At 52.9% G+C, this 14,827-nt stretch overlaps 1 protein-coding gene across 8 annotated transcripts in view; it reads right to left on the bottom strand.

Moving 5' to 3' along the window:
• The window catches only part of GRAMD1B (GRAM domain containing 1B), a 197,759-nt gene that overhangs the window by 34,301 nt on the left and 148,631 nt on the right, over positions 1–14,827 (bottom strand). For all 8 annotated transcript variants that reach the window (XM_047754196.1, XM_047754200.1, XM_047754198.1 and 5 more), the window contains 2 exons: positions 8,681–8,891; positions 2,131–2,151 (listed from right to left, as the gene is read on the bottom strand). In XM_047754196.1, coding sequence (XP_047610152.1) covers positions 2,131–2,151; positions 8,681–8,794 — 135 coding nt within the window. In that variant the 5' untranslated portion in view covers positions 8,795–8,891. The remainder of the gene's footprint in view (positions 1–2,130; positions 2,152–8,680; positions 8,892–14,827) is intronic.

The raw sequence follows: 14,827 nt of genomic DNA, 5'->3' as shown, positions 1-14,827 counted from the left end.
TCTGGCCGCGCCTGGCTCCTCTATCTCTCATTCATCTGCCATGGGAAGCCCTGACCTCTGGGCCCCACATGGCAGCTGGCCCACTGCTGCTGTCCAGGCTAGCGGCAGCATCTATTTCTAGCCTCTGCTTTGTGCTCAGATGCCAGTCCTTACGTGTGGGGCTGAGGGAGAGGACATTACAAGTGAAAGGATGGGAGAAGAATGGGGGAAGAGAGAACGAGTAAAACCTGCTAGAGTCAGGGAGAGAGAGGAAGCCAGAAAGGAGAGGCAAATGGAGCTGGAGAAAAGAAGACGGGGGAGTCGGCCGAGAAAAGGGGAGGGAGGGGTTCAAGGAAAGGAAACGTGATATGGAACAGAAAAGTCTGAGGAAAGAGGAAAGAAACGAGGACTAGAGAGGAAGAGGGCAGAGGTGGGCAACAAGGCTGAGGAGCTGCAGGTGCAAGCCTGCTCGTTTTAACTGTCTCGCGGGTCTGCAGACACGTGTTTCCTGTTCCCCGCGGAGGGGAGGGAGATGTGTCAGGGGAAGGATGCTGGAGACCCCACCCACTCCCAGGAAAGCACCCCTTCACCCCCTCAGTCCCCTCCAGCATAGAAGGAGCTCCCCTCTCCCCCAGGATGTCAGCTCAAAGCTGTGGGAGGCCCCCGGCCCAGGTGAAGACTACAGTGGGTCCGAGGGGGATGGCTGGGGGCTGAGGTCTGGCTTCTCCCCTACACAGGCCCCCTCAACCCCCAAGTCCCCGCCCATGAGCACAGCCCACCAACCTCTCTGCCGTGTTTGTGCCCAGGAAGGCTAGGGCTGGGGTCCATGGATCCATGGGGCCCACCCAGGGATAGGCAGGGCCCCTGAGCGGCAGGAGGTCAGGAGCCACAGGGCTGACTGACACGTCCCTGACTTTGGGGAACTGCTGAGCCATGTGGGAAAACACCCCGCCCCCACAGTGATTCTTTTTTTGCTCTTATTGTCTCTTTAGGGCCGCACCCGCAGCATATGGCATTTGCAGGCGAGGGGTCGAGTCAGAGCTGTAGCTGCCAGCCATAGCAACACAGGATCCGAGCCGCATCTGCGACCTACACCACAGCTCATGGCAACCCCGGATCTTTAACCCACTGAGCGAGGCCAGGGATCGAACCCGCATCCTCATGGATGCTAGTCGGGTTGGTTACTCGCTGAGCTACAACGGAAGCTCCCCCCACAGTGATTCTGACCCAAGCTCCTCCGTTAACCCCAAGAGTCTCCTCTCCTGCCTCTCAGCCATTTCTCCAAGCCCGTGCAAACTGCAGCAGGGCCTGGTGTTAGAGGAGTGGGAAAGGTGCAACCACGTGACCACCAGCGTCAAGCACAGGAGCAGCAGGCTCAGGGATGAGGGACAGTGGCCTGAGACCAGGCCACGACTACCAACTGCCCGTTGACCCTCTGTGCAGCCCCGGGCAGAGCGTGATGGGGCAGCTGAGGGACCGACTGCCAGCTGCTCTCCAGGGGAAAAGTTCCAAATTCTGCGGGCCCCCCCTTGGCAGAACGGCTCACCCCACCATTGACTTCTGGGCATGGGCAGTAGGCTGGTGCTCCCTGGACGACCCCAGGCTGCACCCTCACAGACCCCAGAGCAGTGGATATGTTCTAGGCGCGTGCCCTCAGGACGACCAGGGTGACCCTGGGGCAGAACTCAAATTCCATTACGTGATACAGCCTCTCTACTAACGGGAAAGTTCTCTGACTGCTTTTTCCCCAAAATGTCTTCGTTAAGGGAGGAAAGGCATCAGCACTATGCCTGTCCCAGAGTTCTGTCTGGATGTGGGATGCCTGCCGGGATGGTCCCCTCTGCCAGGGCCGAGGAGCCTTTCCAGGAGGTGGGGGAAGGGGTGGAGGGGGATAAGGCAGCCCATCCCTGATTGGGCTCCGGGAATCAAACCCTCCCTCGCTAGCTGTCCTGCCCTGCTATGGAAGATAAACCACTGCGTCTGGTCACTGAGGGAGGGGTCTGGTCAGGGGAAGAGCCCACCTTTCTAGGCCCCCCATTTGCTGGAGCTCACGGGGAAGCCACGCTGCACCGCCCACATCTTCATTCCCTGACCACGCTCACCCCCACCCACTTCCCCCGTGCCCAACAAGAAGAGAAAAGAGATACTTACATTATACCAACTCTGGCTTTTCTGAAAGAACAAAGTAAAAGAGAAGCCATGTTAGTCAGGGGAGAGGTGGAGGGAATGGCCAGAGTATTCCTGCTCCCCGGGGAAGGTGACACAGACAGCGGAGGGCGGGCAGGGAGGAGGAATCCCCAGGCAGCTGAAGGCTTCCCATGTTGCTGCTCGGGGGCGGGGTCCTCCTTTCTCAAGACAGCTCCCGAAAGGAGGCCCGGGGAGCGGTCCGTGCTGGAAGCCCCACTGCGGCTGGGGTGGCAGGCAGCGGCAGCACCAGCTAGAGCTCAGCTGGAAGGGAGTCGGACCCCATCACAAGGTTCTGATGGGGTAAGGGATGCACTGCAGGCATCCGGGACCCAGCCCCCCACAGGCCCTGATCAGAAGCTAAGTACCACAGGGACCAACACAGCGTCCACTCCAAGCCAGCCCCTCTGACAGGCAGGGTGGGAGCCTCTGGCATCGAGGAACACAGGGACCGCCTCAGGAACGTCCCTCCCCCTGTTCTCAGCCACTGAGCAAATTCCTCCCTCTGCACCACTGGCTGAGCGCCTAAGTGATAACGGTAAGGGAGTGGTTTGGGGGTGTGGGGGCGGGGGGGGGGTCCGTTTTGGGAGGAATGTTGAAGCACAGAGTTGCAAAAGGTCCTTCTTGACTCTGTGGGCCTATAATTCAACATCGACAAAGCCCGTGTCCGTCCCATCTCCAGAAGTCAGGTGCCCTCCGTTCCCAGCCCTGGGCAAAGGTCACTTATCTTCAAAGTAACTCAAAGTGTTTTAGGGAAAGAGGAGGGAGGGCTAAGATTGCGCCTGGTCTTCGATCTCTATGGCCAGGGGTCCTTTATACGCATCCTACTTGGAAGACAGAGAGACAGGTGGATACAGACAGACGGACACACACACACCTGCCTAGGCCCCTTCCCTTGAGATGCTGATCCAACAGGTTTAGATCAGGTAGACTGGGGCTGGGGTATTCAGTTTTAAAAAGCTTGCCAGTGGTGTGATTCTGGAGGACAGTCACAGGGCAGAGGGAAGCTTTGCCAGAAGAGCCGTATCTTATACTACACACACACCTCGTTTTATTGTGCTTTTTTACAAATTGAAGTCCTGTGGCTTCTCCTGCATTTAGCAAGTCCATCGACACCATTTTCTCAACAGCATCATCATCATTATTATTATTGTTATTATTTTCTTTTTAGGGCTGCACCTGTGGCATATGGAAGTTCCCAGGCTAGGGGTCGAATTAGAGCTGCAGTTTCGGTCTCTGCCACAACCACAGCAATGCGGGATCCAAGCCACACCTGAGAACTACACCATAGCTTGAGGCAATGCCAGATCCTTAACCCATTGAGAGAGGCCAGGGATTGAACCCACATTTTCATGGAAACTAGTCAGATTTTTAACCCCCTGAACCACAATGAGAATTCCCCCAAGAGCATTATTTTTTTAGTTAATATTGTAAATTTTATTTTTCACTTAATTTAATCAAATGTACATGCTCTTGGATATAATGCTATTATATACCCAACAGACTAGAGTATAGTGTAAACATAACTTCTATATGCACTGAGAAATCAGAAAATCCACGTGCCTTGCTTCATTTTGGTGTTTGCTTTATTGGGGCAGTCTGGAACCCAACGGTAAGGTCTCCGAGGCATGGCTGTGTACAGAGGTGTGGATCCTGGGCACAATGGCACATGGCACCTTTACCCTGTCTAGCTGGTCTTAAGGGGGCCCCGACTCATATGGGCAGAAGGAGGCAGCCACTGTCTAAGGATGTCTGCTGTGCGTGCCTGGCGGGGCAGGGGCGGAGGGCGAGTGTAACTGGTCATGTGATTTCCCCCCTTGCCAGCTCTAGGCTCTCCCATCCCACCAGAACTCGCAGAGACCTCCCCCTTCCCCCTGAAGAGGAAACAGGTCTGCAGATACAGGACAGGCACGGGTGGCTCTGCCTCTGAGTGGTTGTTTCAGCCTCACACTCTAGCTCACTGCCCCAGGGCAGATGGCAAGGCACGTTCTCAGGCCTCCTCTGCAAGAAGTTTTGTTTGGTCATTTTTTTTTGTCTTTTTTTCTTTTCTAGGGCCGCTTCCTGTGGCATATGGAGGTTCCCAGGCTAGGAGTCTAATCGGAGCTGTAGCCCCAGCTGATGCCACAGTCACAGCAACTCCAGATCCCAGCCTTGTCTGTGACCTACGCCACAGCTCACAGCAACGCCGGATCCTTAACCCACTGAGCGAGGCCAGGGTTCGAACCTGAAACCTCATGGTTCCTAGTCGGATTCGTTAACCACTGAGCTACAATGGGAATTCCCTGGCCCCAGCTCTTTACATCACTGTCTTGGCCTTCATGTGGGACCCTGGGAGGAAAGGGGGGCAGCAGGAACTTGGGCTGGGCAGGGGGACCCAAGATCCTTCAGAGACCCTCCTGCCAGGTTCTCGCTCCTCCCTCAGGTAACTAGAAGGAGATTTTCTATTGTCATGTACTGCGCATGGATGGACGGCCCATCTGGATCTGTTTGCAACAAAGAGCTTCAGAGAGACAAAGAGCCTGAACCAGGGAACTGGGTCCTGTCTCAGGTGGCTGTGTGATACTTGTGTGTGCGTTACTTGCTCACCTAAAGGGGGGATAAAAATACGTGTTCACAAGCACTGCGATGTGAGACACACACGGAGCAAGGACTTTTGTCTCATCCCTCAGCTTGAGACCCTGCCCCAGACCAGCTCTCTGTGGACGGCCCATTATCCATCACTACAGAGGGTATGTACCCCTCAGCCAAGCCCACGGCAGCCCCTGGGAACAGCTACGTGGGCCTGAGTCCTCTCAGAGGCAGGTTGGATCCCCATGGCTCCGCTTTCCAAGACTGAGTCCTGAAGGAGCTGCCGGACCGGGAGGGCCCTGCTCATGCGGAAGGGGGGCTGGGGCAGGGGCGCTGTGGCCCCGAGGGTGGGAGTGGGCATCCACGGGCACTCGCACTCGGAGGCTGTGGCCCTTGCAGGTTCTCGAAATCGTCCTCCTGTGCAGCGAGGGCCAGGGGCAAGGAAAGAAGAGAACGCGGGAGTGGGGTAAGGGCTTTCTGATAGGTGCTAAGGGGGTCTGGCCGAAAGGAACAGAGGGAGTCGGGAGCACAGAGCGCTGGGAACGGGCCGAGCCAAGCAGGTTTCTATGCTCCTTCGAGAGGTCGGAGGAGTAAGCACTTCAGGGACTCCAAGGCCCCTGGAAACAGCCAAGTTCCTCATGTCTCCCCAGTGCGAAGGCCCAGGAGTCTGGAAGATGGGGTAGGGGAGAGAGGGGGACGGAGGAGCACTACAGTTAGGGGGAAAAAACAATTTCTTACTTTGATCAGTTTAAGTCTGTCATACTGGAAAGGAAACCACAAGAATTAGGATTGAAAAACAAGGGGGACCTTAAAGGGGAAGAGGTGCCCCAGAGTCACAGAGCCAGGTGACACCACACAACAAGGGCTGGGAGGCACAACGCTGCGGGGCTAAGGCAGCACCCCGTCCGTTCAGGAGCCGGTGGAGCAGGAAACAGCCACCGGCTCCCTCTTGCGGCCACAAGCCAGCACTACAGAGCGGAAGCTGGGCAGTGGCACAAACTAAGGGGTCCTGAAGTAGAAAGAGGCTTGACATCTAACCCTGGGCTCTGGGCAGGGCTGCCCTAGCAAGGGTCAGCCTCAGCAGTAGTTACAGAGTCACAGGAGCAGGGACCTCCTTGGCCACCTAGTCCAACCCCAATGTATTTTTTTTTAAGCTGTTTAGTGCCACATCTGCAGCATGTAGAGGTTCCCAGGCAAGGGGTCGAATCGGAGCCACAGCAAAGAGGGATCCAAGTTGCATCGGGGATGTACACAACAGCTCACGGCAATGCTGGATCCCCACAAGCTGAGTGAGGCCAAGGATTGGACCTGCATCCTCATGGATACTAGTAGGGTTCATTTCTGCTGGGCCACAACGGGAACTCCCCAACGTATTAAACATGAGGAAATGGCGTGCAGAGGAGGGAAGACAGATACTGAGAGTGAGGCCTGGCTCTAGGCAGAAGCTTCAGCCTGCCTAAAACATATGAGGTCATCTCCTCTACAAGGTGTACAGGACACAGGGAACGAGGTGGCTATGAGGTCTCCTCCTCTATGAGGTGCACAGGACACAGGGAACAAGGTGGCCTGGCTGTGCAAACAGTGACAACAGCTCTGGCTATCAGACCCCTCACTGTGGATACAACTGGTCAACCTGAGAAACTGCCCCCCCCCCATTGGAGGGGGGGTGCTGTCCCCACCACAAGAGCACCCCTGCCTCCTCCCTTCACCTCACCCCTGCAGTTTTCCCTCACTCTCTGACCTGGGTAGAACTTGATTCCCACACTGGTCCTCAAGTGCCCACTCTGGAGTCTGTGTCCCACCCACACTCTTCCCAGGCCGACCACGTTGCCCCTCCAACCCCACGTGGAGTTCCAGCCTGGCTCCACACCCACTCTCCTGCCTCTGAGTTCATGGAGCATTCCAAATACTCCCACGGGACTAAGGGTCCAGTATGGTTTGTGGATAACCTGGGCACAAAGAATCTATGCTTCTAGGAGTTCCCGTCGTGGCTCAATGGTTAACGAATCTGACCAGCCTCCATGAGGACACAGGTTCGATCCCTGGCCTTGCTTAGTGGGTTAAGGATCTGGTGTTGCCGTGAGCTGTGGTGCAGGTCGCAGACGCAGCTCGTATCCCACATTGCTGTGGCTGTGGTGTAGGCCAGTGGCTACAGCTCTGATTGGACCCCTAGCCTGGGAACCTCCATATGCCGCAGGTACGGGCCTAAAAGGAAATAGAAAAAAAAGAATTGGTACTTCTCATCTCCCTTCCTCGATTGTGGGCTGCCTAGGGTGGGAGCCTGGTCCTCATATTTATTTCTTAAAGAAGATCCACACTTTAGGGCTTTTTAAAAGTCCTCGTTACTGGATGCTCCCCTCCACCCACACCTGACCACAAAAGGTGCCCTGTAAGGAGTGAGTGGTAACCATAACTGAGTACTGCCCGGCTCACTGAGGGCCTTGCTAGGCAAGGAGGGTCAGTGGACACTTGCTTGGCACCACCCCCTCTGGGAGAAAGTTCCGCTCTGATCTCCACCCAGGATCCTAGGAACACCAGGAGCCCCAGGCTGGACAGCAGGTGGAAGCAGTGAGGGGCACAGCTCTCAGCGGACAAGCGGAGGGAAGGGCGGGGCCAGGTGGAGCTCCTGGGGTCATTCTATTGCACGGGGAACTCGTGTAAGGGACTCGAGACCCTCATTCCACTCGCTTGGGGACTTGGCGATCCCCCACCAGAGCAGGTATAAGGGGGTATCAGGACCTGTAGCCTGACCGAATCAGGGCCTCCCTTCCCCAAAGGAAAGCAGTGAAGCCCTGGCAGGACTCTGCTTCTAGACAGCACGGCGAAAGGAGGGAACAGATACCCAGCCCGAGGCAGTGTTTGGGGCGCAGGCAGAGACGTGGGGGTGGGGGCGGGTCTGTTCTCCGACTTCAGGTGCAGCGGGAAAGGTCCCTCTGTGCCAGGGGCAGTGGGGCAGGCCCTTCTGGGAAAGGGACCAAGCAAGACACATGGGCCAAAATGGGTGGGGGCAGAGGGAGGGGTGCAGAGCACTACAGACAATTCGACACTGGAGGGGAGACCAAAGACAGAGACAAAAGATGGCTTACTTTTGAGAGGCGCTTGTGAGACTAAGACCATGCATGCAAAGAAGGTATTTGGGAGATGGTGGGGAAGAAGAGGAAGAACAAGAAATCAAAAGACGAATTCAGTTGGGACACCAGCTCCCAAGCCTCCCATGGCGCCCCCCGCCCCCCTCCCCGGGGCCTATGAGTTGGGCAGGAAAGAGCAGCTTTTTAAAGGCAAAGACATCTCCTGCTTCCCAAAGGACTACGGGAGGAAGAAAAAAAAACCTCTGGGGAGCCATAAGAAGCCCGGCCCCCCTGGGGCTGATTTTATGCCCCTCTTTAGGCAAAGGCCAGGCGCTCAGTGGTAATGCTGACACACCTGGGAGGGATGGAGAGACCTGTCACCATCCTCTTGGCCAGATGAGTACCAAGTGGTTAGTACCAAAGGTAAGACAGGGTGACAGCCAGGGCAGAGGGTCCAAACAGCATCCTGCAACCTTCCCTGAGGACTCTCCTCCTGGTCCAGCAGCTGCCCCTAGTGATGTTCCACCCAGGATTCGATACAGGGAGCAGAGCTACAGAGGTGACCCCTGCGGACCCCCAGATCATTCGTCCTCCAAATCTCAAAGCATGTGAGGCTCCTTGGGCCCCGAAGAGAGACAACGGTCACTGTGGAATCACTTAGGCAGCCCCCGGGCCCTCTCTAAGAGCTCAGCTGAAAAGATATAACATTTAACTAGGGTCTCCTCTGCCACCTACCCTCACCTCGCTGAGCAGACTATCCCTGGGACATGAGGGCTGGTCAACTGTCAGGTCCCCCGACAGAAGGGTCCCCTACCTCACCCCCTCTTCCCCCCACCGCCCCCAGCTAACACGCGAGGAGAGTGCCTGGGGGTCTGGCTCACCTTGGAATTTTTGCCACCACTACGGCCAGACTGTGAGGAGCAGCTGCGCTGCACACCCTGCTCCGGTGTGGACGGGGACTTGTCCGAGGAGTGATCTGAGCCCTTCTCCACCATGGTGTCTCCGTCCGGGTTCTGCGGGGTTGGCGAGCGAGACCGCTTCCGGAGGATGGGGGAGCAGGCCGGCGTGCTGCGGTTTGAGTTACTGGCAGTGCTGCAGGGGCAGATGGAGAGAGGGGGTGGGGGGGAGGGGAGGGGGAGGAGAGACGAGCAGTCAGTGACTGAAGGCCAAAAAGCAGGTCCCAAGGAGCCAGCTCAGGGAGCCAGGGTTAGGGGCTGGGGAGAAATAGGGAGAAAAAGGGCCCAGCTATGGCCTTATTGCACCGTAATACAGCTGCTGGCCAGGAGAGGGCAGTGGTGCCCACGTGAAATGGAAATAGCAATAGGACCGGGTAAGTAGGGCAACTCGACATTTAGAGAGAGATCCATCCATCCATCCAACCAACCATCCACCTGTCCATCCATCAAATATTGTTAGGAAACCCCCCTCCCCATTATATGCCAAGAACTGTTTAGGAAAAACAGAATTTAGGACCTGACAGACTCATTCAAGATCTTATCACTTCTATCTGCACATTTTATGCATGCTGCAAAATCCAGTCTCTAGATTTTGTTTTGCAGCTATTTACCCATTAAAAATAACAAAATAGGAGTTCCCGTCGTGGCGCAGTGGTTAAGGAATCCGACTAGGAACCATGAGGTTGCAGGTTTGATCCCTGCTCTTGCTCAGTGGGTTAAAGATCTGGCGTTGCCGTGAGCTGTGGTGTAGGTTGTAGACGCAGCTCGGATCCCGTGTTGCTGTGGCTCTGGCGTAGGCCGGGGGCTACAGCTCCGATTCGACCCCTAGCCTGGGAACCTCCATATGCTGCGGGAGCGGCCCAAGAAATGGCAAAAAGACAAAAAAAAAAAAATCCCACTTTCCAAATCATTCACATATATATTATTAACTGGGTCCTTAAATATTATTAACCGGGTCATACCAAGGGAATAATGACAAGTGCCGTAATTCCTACCTTTAAAATGAAGACCAATGCATAGCAAAGAGAACTAAACAAACATCCTCTGATCAGAGGGCTTAGAAACAAAATCTGAGGCTTCTGACTTGTAGCTCACCCACACCATTCTATTTCCCTATAAGCCCCACTGTTCCCGCTCCCCTTCCCCAGGGCAAACACGAGCACTGCCTAAGTTCTCACATGCCACATTGCCCTCCCCCAAATTCATTTCCTGTGTATCACACAGTACCAAATCCCTTTACCCCAAGGCTTATCAACTTCGTAAATATTTAGCCTGTGTTCTCAAAGGAATCAAAGAGGTGAAGAAAGGAAGAAGATAGGAAAATGAACAGGTTTGCTTTGCTCTGGGAGAATGGAGGAGGAAGGAAAGAGATGGGAGAAGGAAAGGTTCCTTAGGAAAGAGATGGCAAATGGGAAGGAGAGCATTTGTGAGACCAGAAAGCCAAAGAAGCACAAGGAGGGGTGACGTGAAAAGTCCAGGAGCCTCTCACGCACTCGCCGCCAGAGAGCAGAGTTGGGCTCTGGGCGCCTCCAATCTGAGGCCATCAGGCCCCAGCTTCATCGCAAGACTTCCTTAACCGAGTGGAGGGCAGGGTGGGGAACGCTGCCATTTGCATGAAGATCCAGCCGCAATCCAGATGTTCCGCTGGACCCATTTGCAATGAAAACCATGCCCGTTTCAGCAGCACCTTCCGCCTGGGGATCCTTGGCAGAGAGAAAAGGAGGGAAGCCCAAAGACTCAAACCAGCAAGTTCAAGTGCAGGAGGGGGGCAGTCGTGGGGCGAGGGCAGGGCTCTGACTCTTGGAAGGAAACTGATGGAGAGAAGAAGCAAGAGACCAGAGAAAAGGAAGACAAGTGTGACCAGAGGATGTGTGGAGACACAGAAGGTCTGAGGTTTTGCTTCATCCTAAAATAGAATTTGAATTTAGAAACTCAAATTATAATACCAACAACACCTGTGACGTAGAAAAAGAGGCTCTTTGAATTCTTACCCTACTCCCAACATCCAACATCCTTATCCTGTGTCTTCAAAACTCATCCGCTACTACAAACCCTGTAGAAAGGAACTTATGTTCTTCCTCATCGGTTGGAAAAGCCCATTCTTAGAATGAGGGCAAGCAGATCCCGGGACCGGTCCTGTTGAGGAGGGGGCGGGGGGGGGGGGTCCTCAGGACTCCAAAGAGCTGACTCAGGCCCTCCCCTCTTGGAGGGCAGCCCCCTTTCTCTTGAGCCAATTTCAACCCATGGCCAAGGTCTCCAGAGCTGATTAACTCTTCCAGGATTACTGTGCAGAAACAACAGCCAGGAACTCTGCCGCAACCTTAACCAGTTTGCCCTGAGCAGTACTAGAGTGTGGATGACTCAAGTACACGCCCATCTCAGACACATGAACCCACAGCTAGGCTCTGGGCTCTTCCTGAGACAGGGACATCCTTGCACATGGTGACTCCAGACCCGGGAATAGAAGGGTGGTCCCTTCATCCCTCCTTGGCCTCTAAATCCCTGCTGATTAAGTGATTCCATCAAGGAGTGGGCAAAAATTCCAACCTGGAAGAAACGCACTCCAACTGTCCAAAACCACATGACCTCAGGCAGTCACAGTTGACCTATCCCTGAGATGTCCTCCTTGCTTAGAGACCCCCATCAGCTGACCCTCCATAGGCCATCCAAGGATACCGCAAACTCTATTTTCAACACATCAGTCAATGAACAACTTATACTGTCATTTGCCACCTTAGTCTCTGCTTATGAGGCTGTGAATCATCTGTGTTGCTTTTGAAAATCTCTCCCACTTTCCATGATGTCATAACACCTCTCTCTCCTATTCCTCTTCCTGGGTCAGCAACTGGCTCCTCTCTTCCTCTTCAGCCTGAAATTTAGTCCTTCTCCAAAGGTGGGTCCTTTACCACCTGAGTCACTCCTTTTCCATTTTCTTTTCTGACTTTTTTTTCTTTTTCTTTCTTCTTTTTTTTTGGCTTTTTAGGACTGCAGCTGCAGCATATGGAGGTTCCCAGGCTAGAGGTCGAATTGGAGCTACAGCTGCCGGCCACAGCCACAGCCACAGCAACGCAGGATCTGAGCCACATCTGCAACCTACACCACAGCTCACGGCAACGCCGGATCATTAACCCACTGAGCAAGGGCAGGGACCGAACCCGCAACCTCATGGTTCCTAGTCGGATTCGTTAACCACTGCGCCACGACGGGAACTCCATCTTGTGCATCTCTAACCACAGGATTGTCTTTCCAGCAAACTCTATGATGTGCCACTAATCTGATCCCACCATCACTATTAATAATAGCATTATATTCTATTTCAAAATCTTGGGATTTTAGAGAGTTCCCTTTGTGGCTCAGCAGTTAACAAACCCGACTAGGATCCATGAGGATGCAGGTTCAATTCCTGGCCTCGTTCAGTGGGTTAAGGATCCAGCATTGCCGTGAGCTGTGGTATAGGTTGCAGCTGAGGCCTGGATCCCAAGTTGCTGTGGCTGTGGTGTAGGCCTGCAGCTGTAGCTGTGATTCAACCCCTAGCCTTGGAACTTCCATATGCTGTGGGTGCGACCCTAACAAGCAAAAAAATAAAAAATTTTTAAAAAGCTAAAAATGACCTTAGGTTTGCTGTAGAAGAAAATGAAGATACAGGTGTTAGGGGCTATTGGACTAGGACCCCCTTTTCAGATTTTAGAATTAATATAGTCAACTCTTAACTTCACATATGAGAAACTTGAGCAACAGAGGTTAAGTGCCCGGCCACGGTGACACGACTTCAATCTGGATCTTCTGTTCCATAAACATTTACTGAGCACCTGGCCTGATATTAGGAGTCAGAGCTCATACTGGTGAATAAGAAAGGATCCTGGCGCTTGGGGCATTATTGCCAGGAAGAGCTAGACACATGTTCCTCTCATCTTAACATAAGCAATGAGTGGTGTGACAGGAAAGAGGAAAAGAATCTTAGCCAGGCGTGAAGGGTCAAGAAAGGCTTCCTTGAAGTTATGGCACTTGAGAGCTGGGTCCTGCAAAACGTGTCAGAGTGATCCAGGTGAAGGGCGTGGTAGAAGCAGGGAAGAAGATAATGTCCCCGAAAAAAAACAAAACAACCCCCAAACAACAGCACAAATGAAGGTACGAAGGCCTAAAATAGCATGGAGTACAAAAAACTGTTTTGTTTTTTTTTTTAATATAATGATGTTTATTTTTTTCCATTATAGCGGGTTTACAGTGTTCTGTCAATTTTCTACTGTACAGCCTGGTGACCCAGTTACCCATACATGTATACATTCTTTTTTCCTCACATTATTATGCTTTGAAGCATCACATACTTAAGCTGATGCTTAAGAAATTCTATCATCATTAACTCAACTCACTGCAGGGGGCCCAGAGGCCAGTCACTCACTTCCCACCTCTCCTACTTTTCAAACCTCCACAAAGACTATGGCACTCCTCCCCTGGTTACCTTGCCAACAAATATGCTTCCTCAGGTCTGACCATAGTACCTCATGCTACCGTCTGCACCTACTTTCCATAGTCAAGTCGGCCCAAGTCCCTGAGACACAGGGACACATGGAAAGAGGACAAAGGCCCTTCAGCCTTCTGTGGCGATTCTACTGGCCGCACCTCCCACCGCCCCTCAAGACAAAGGAGCCACCGGCCTAGCTCTGCTAGGCCTTCTGTTCCATCCTTCTGCCTGGTGTAGTCCTGTGGGCTCAGGTAGATAATGTCAGCCAGCCAGCTCCCTGATCAGCCACCCATCCACTTTTCAGAACCCTGAGCAGAGCAGAATAGTTAGCTGGTGTTCCAGTGTGCCTCATTTAAGTTAACTTGTTTGCTTTCAGAGAAATCAATTGTTTCTGCCCCAGAGATCGCAAGATATGTACCTGCCGCTCCACCGCAGCAGCTCCTTTCTGGCTCTCTGACCAGTGCTTTTTCCCAGCCCTGGCTCATTCCCAATCAGAGCCCTCCCCCCGGTACCTGGACACGTCTTGTTCTCTCTGCGGTTTCCCCTACTCCCAGCTCTGCAATGGCCTGGATGATCAATCTAATGGTATGGCTGTCAGGCACGTCCAGAGCCCTGTATTGGTAATTTTTTTAAGACTGCCTGGTACGTTCCAGGGCACCGCACTCTAACAGAAAAGCAATGAATTAGAAATTTAGGTGACAGTTTCAAATGAAATGTTTGCTGAAGGCCTGTTTGGGCCCCAAAGGGCCAGGATTAATTGCCAGTGTGCTGTGTCAGCAGGCTCAGGGTTGAGTCCCAGCTCTGACACTTGCCATGTGATGCTGGCCTCTAAGCCTCATTTTCTCATCGGACAAATGAGAGATACTAATACCAATCTCATGGGACTACTGTGTTAAATGAACTAAAATAAGTGAAATATTTAGTGCAGTGCCTGATACACACTAAATGCCCAATAAATATTTCTGAGCTGCTATTATTAAGAAGGCTTTTGTTCCTCTCTGTAAAATGGAAATAATTACCTTGTCCCTTTTCCTCAGAGGGTTATATGGACCTGCTCTGAATGCTCCGGAACATTACTGCCCATAGAGGGGACCAAATCCACCTGCGGTACCTCCTTGAAGTCCAAAATCCTAACCCCACCCCCACTCAATTAAGGACAATTTCCAGGGAATGGTCTTTTTTTTTTTTTTTTTTTGGCTACAGACATTTTATCTTGGGAGATTTAAAATTATGAATTTGATTTCCTTAATAGGTATATCAGGGAATGGTCTTATGAATCGGCATTTTAAACAAACACCACAGCACGAAAAAAAAAAGAAAGAAAACACCATAGCTAATTCTGAAGCAATCCAGTATCTGAGAACCAATATTCCCAAGGAATAAGCATATAAGTATCAAGGGCCAAGTGACATATCTGCCCCAGATGACAGAAACCTGCTTACAAAGCCCTTGAGTGTATCAGTTGGTCGGTGTCCACCAGGTGGGTTGACTTAGTGGAACAGAAAATCCAGTGAGTGTGCCATAGGAGCTGCCAGCAGGGGAGACCCCAAGGTTGGTGGGGAGTAGGCACAAAGGTGTGATTCTCAAGCTAAGGAAGGCACTCAGCACAT

Source organism: Phacochoerus africanus, chromosome 11, assembly GCF_016906955.1.
Source record: "Phacochoerus africanus isolate WHEZ1 chromosome 11, ROS_Pafr_v1, whole genome shotgun sequence".
Taxonomy (NCBI): Eukaryota; Metazoa; Chordata; class Mammalia; order Artiodactyla; family Suidae; genus Phacochoerus; species Phacochoerus africanus.
The sequence above is the reverse complement of the archived record's forward strand: the minus strand, read 5'-3'. Positions and strand labels throughout refer to the sequence as shown.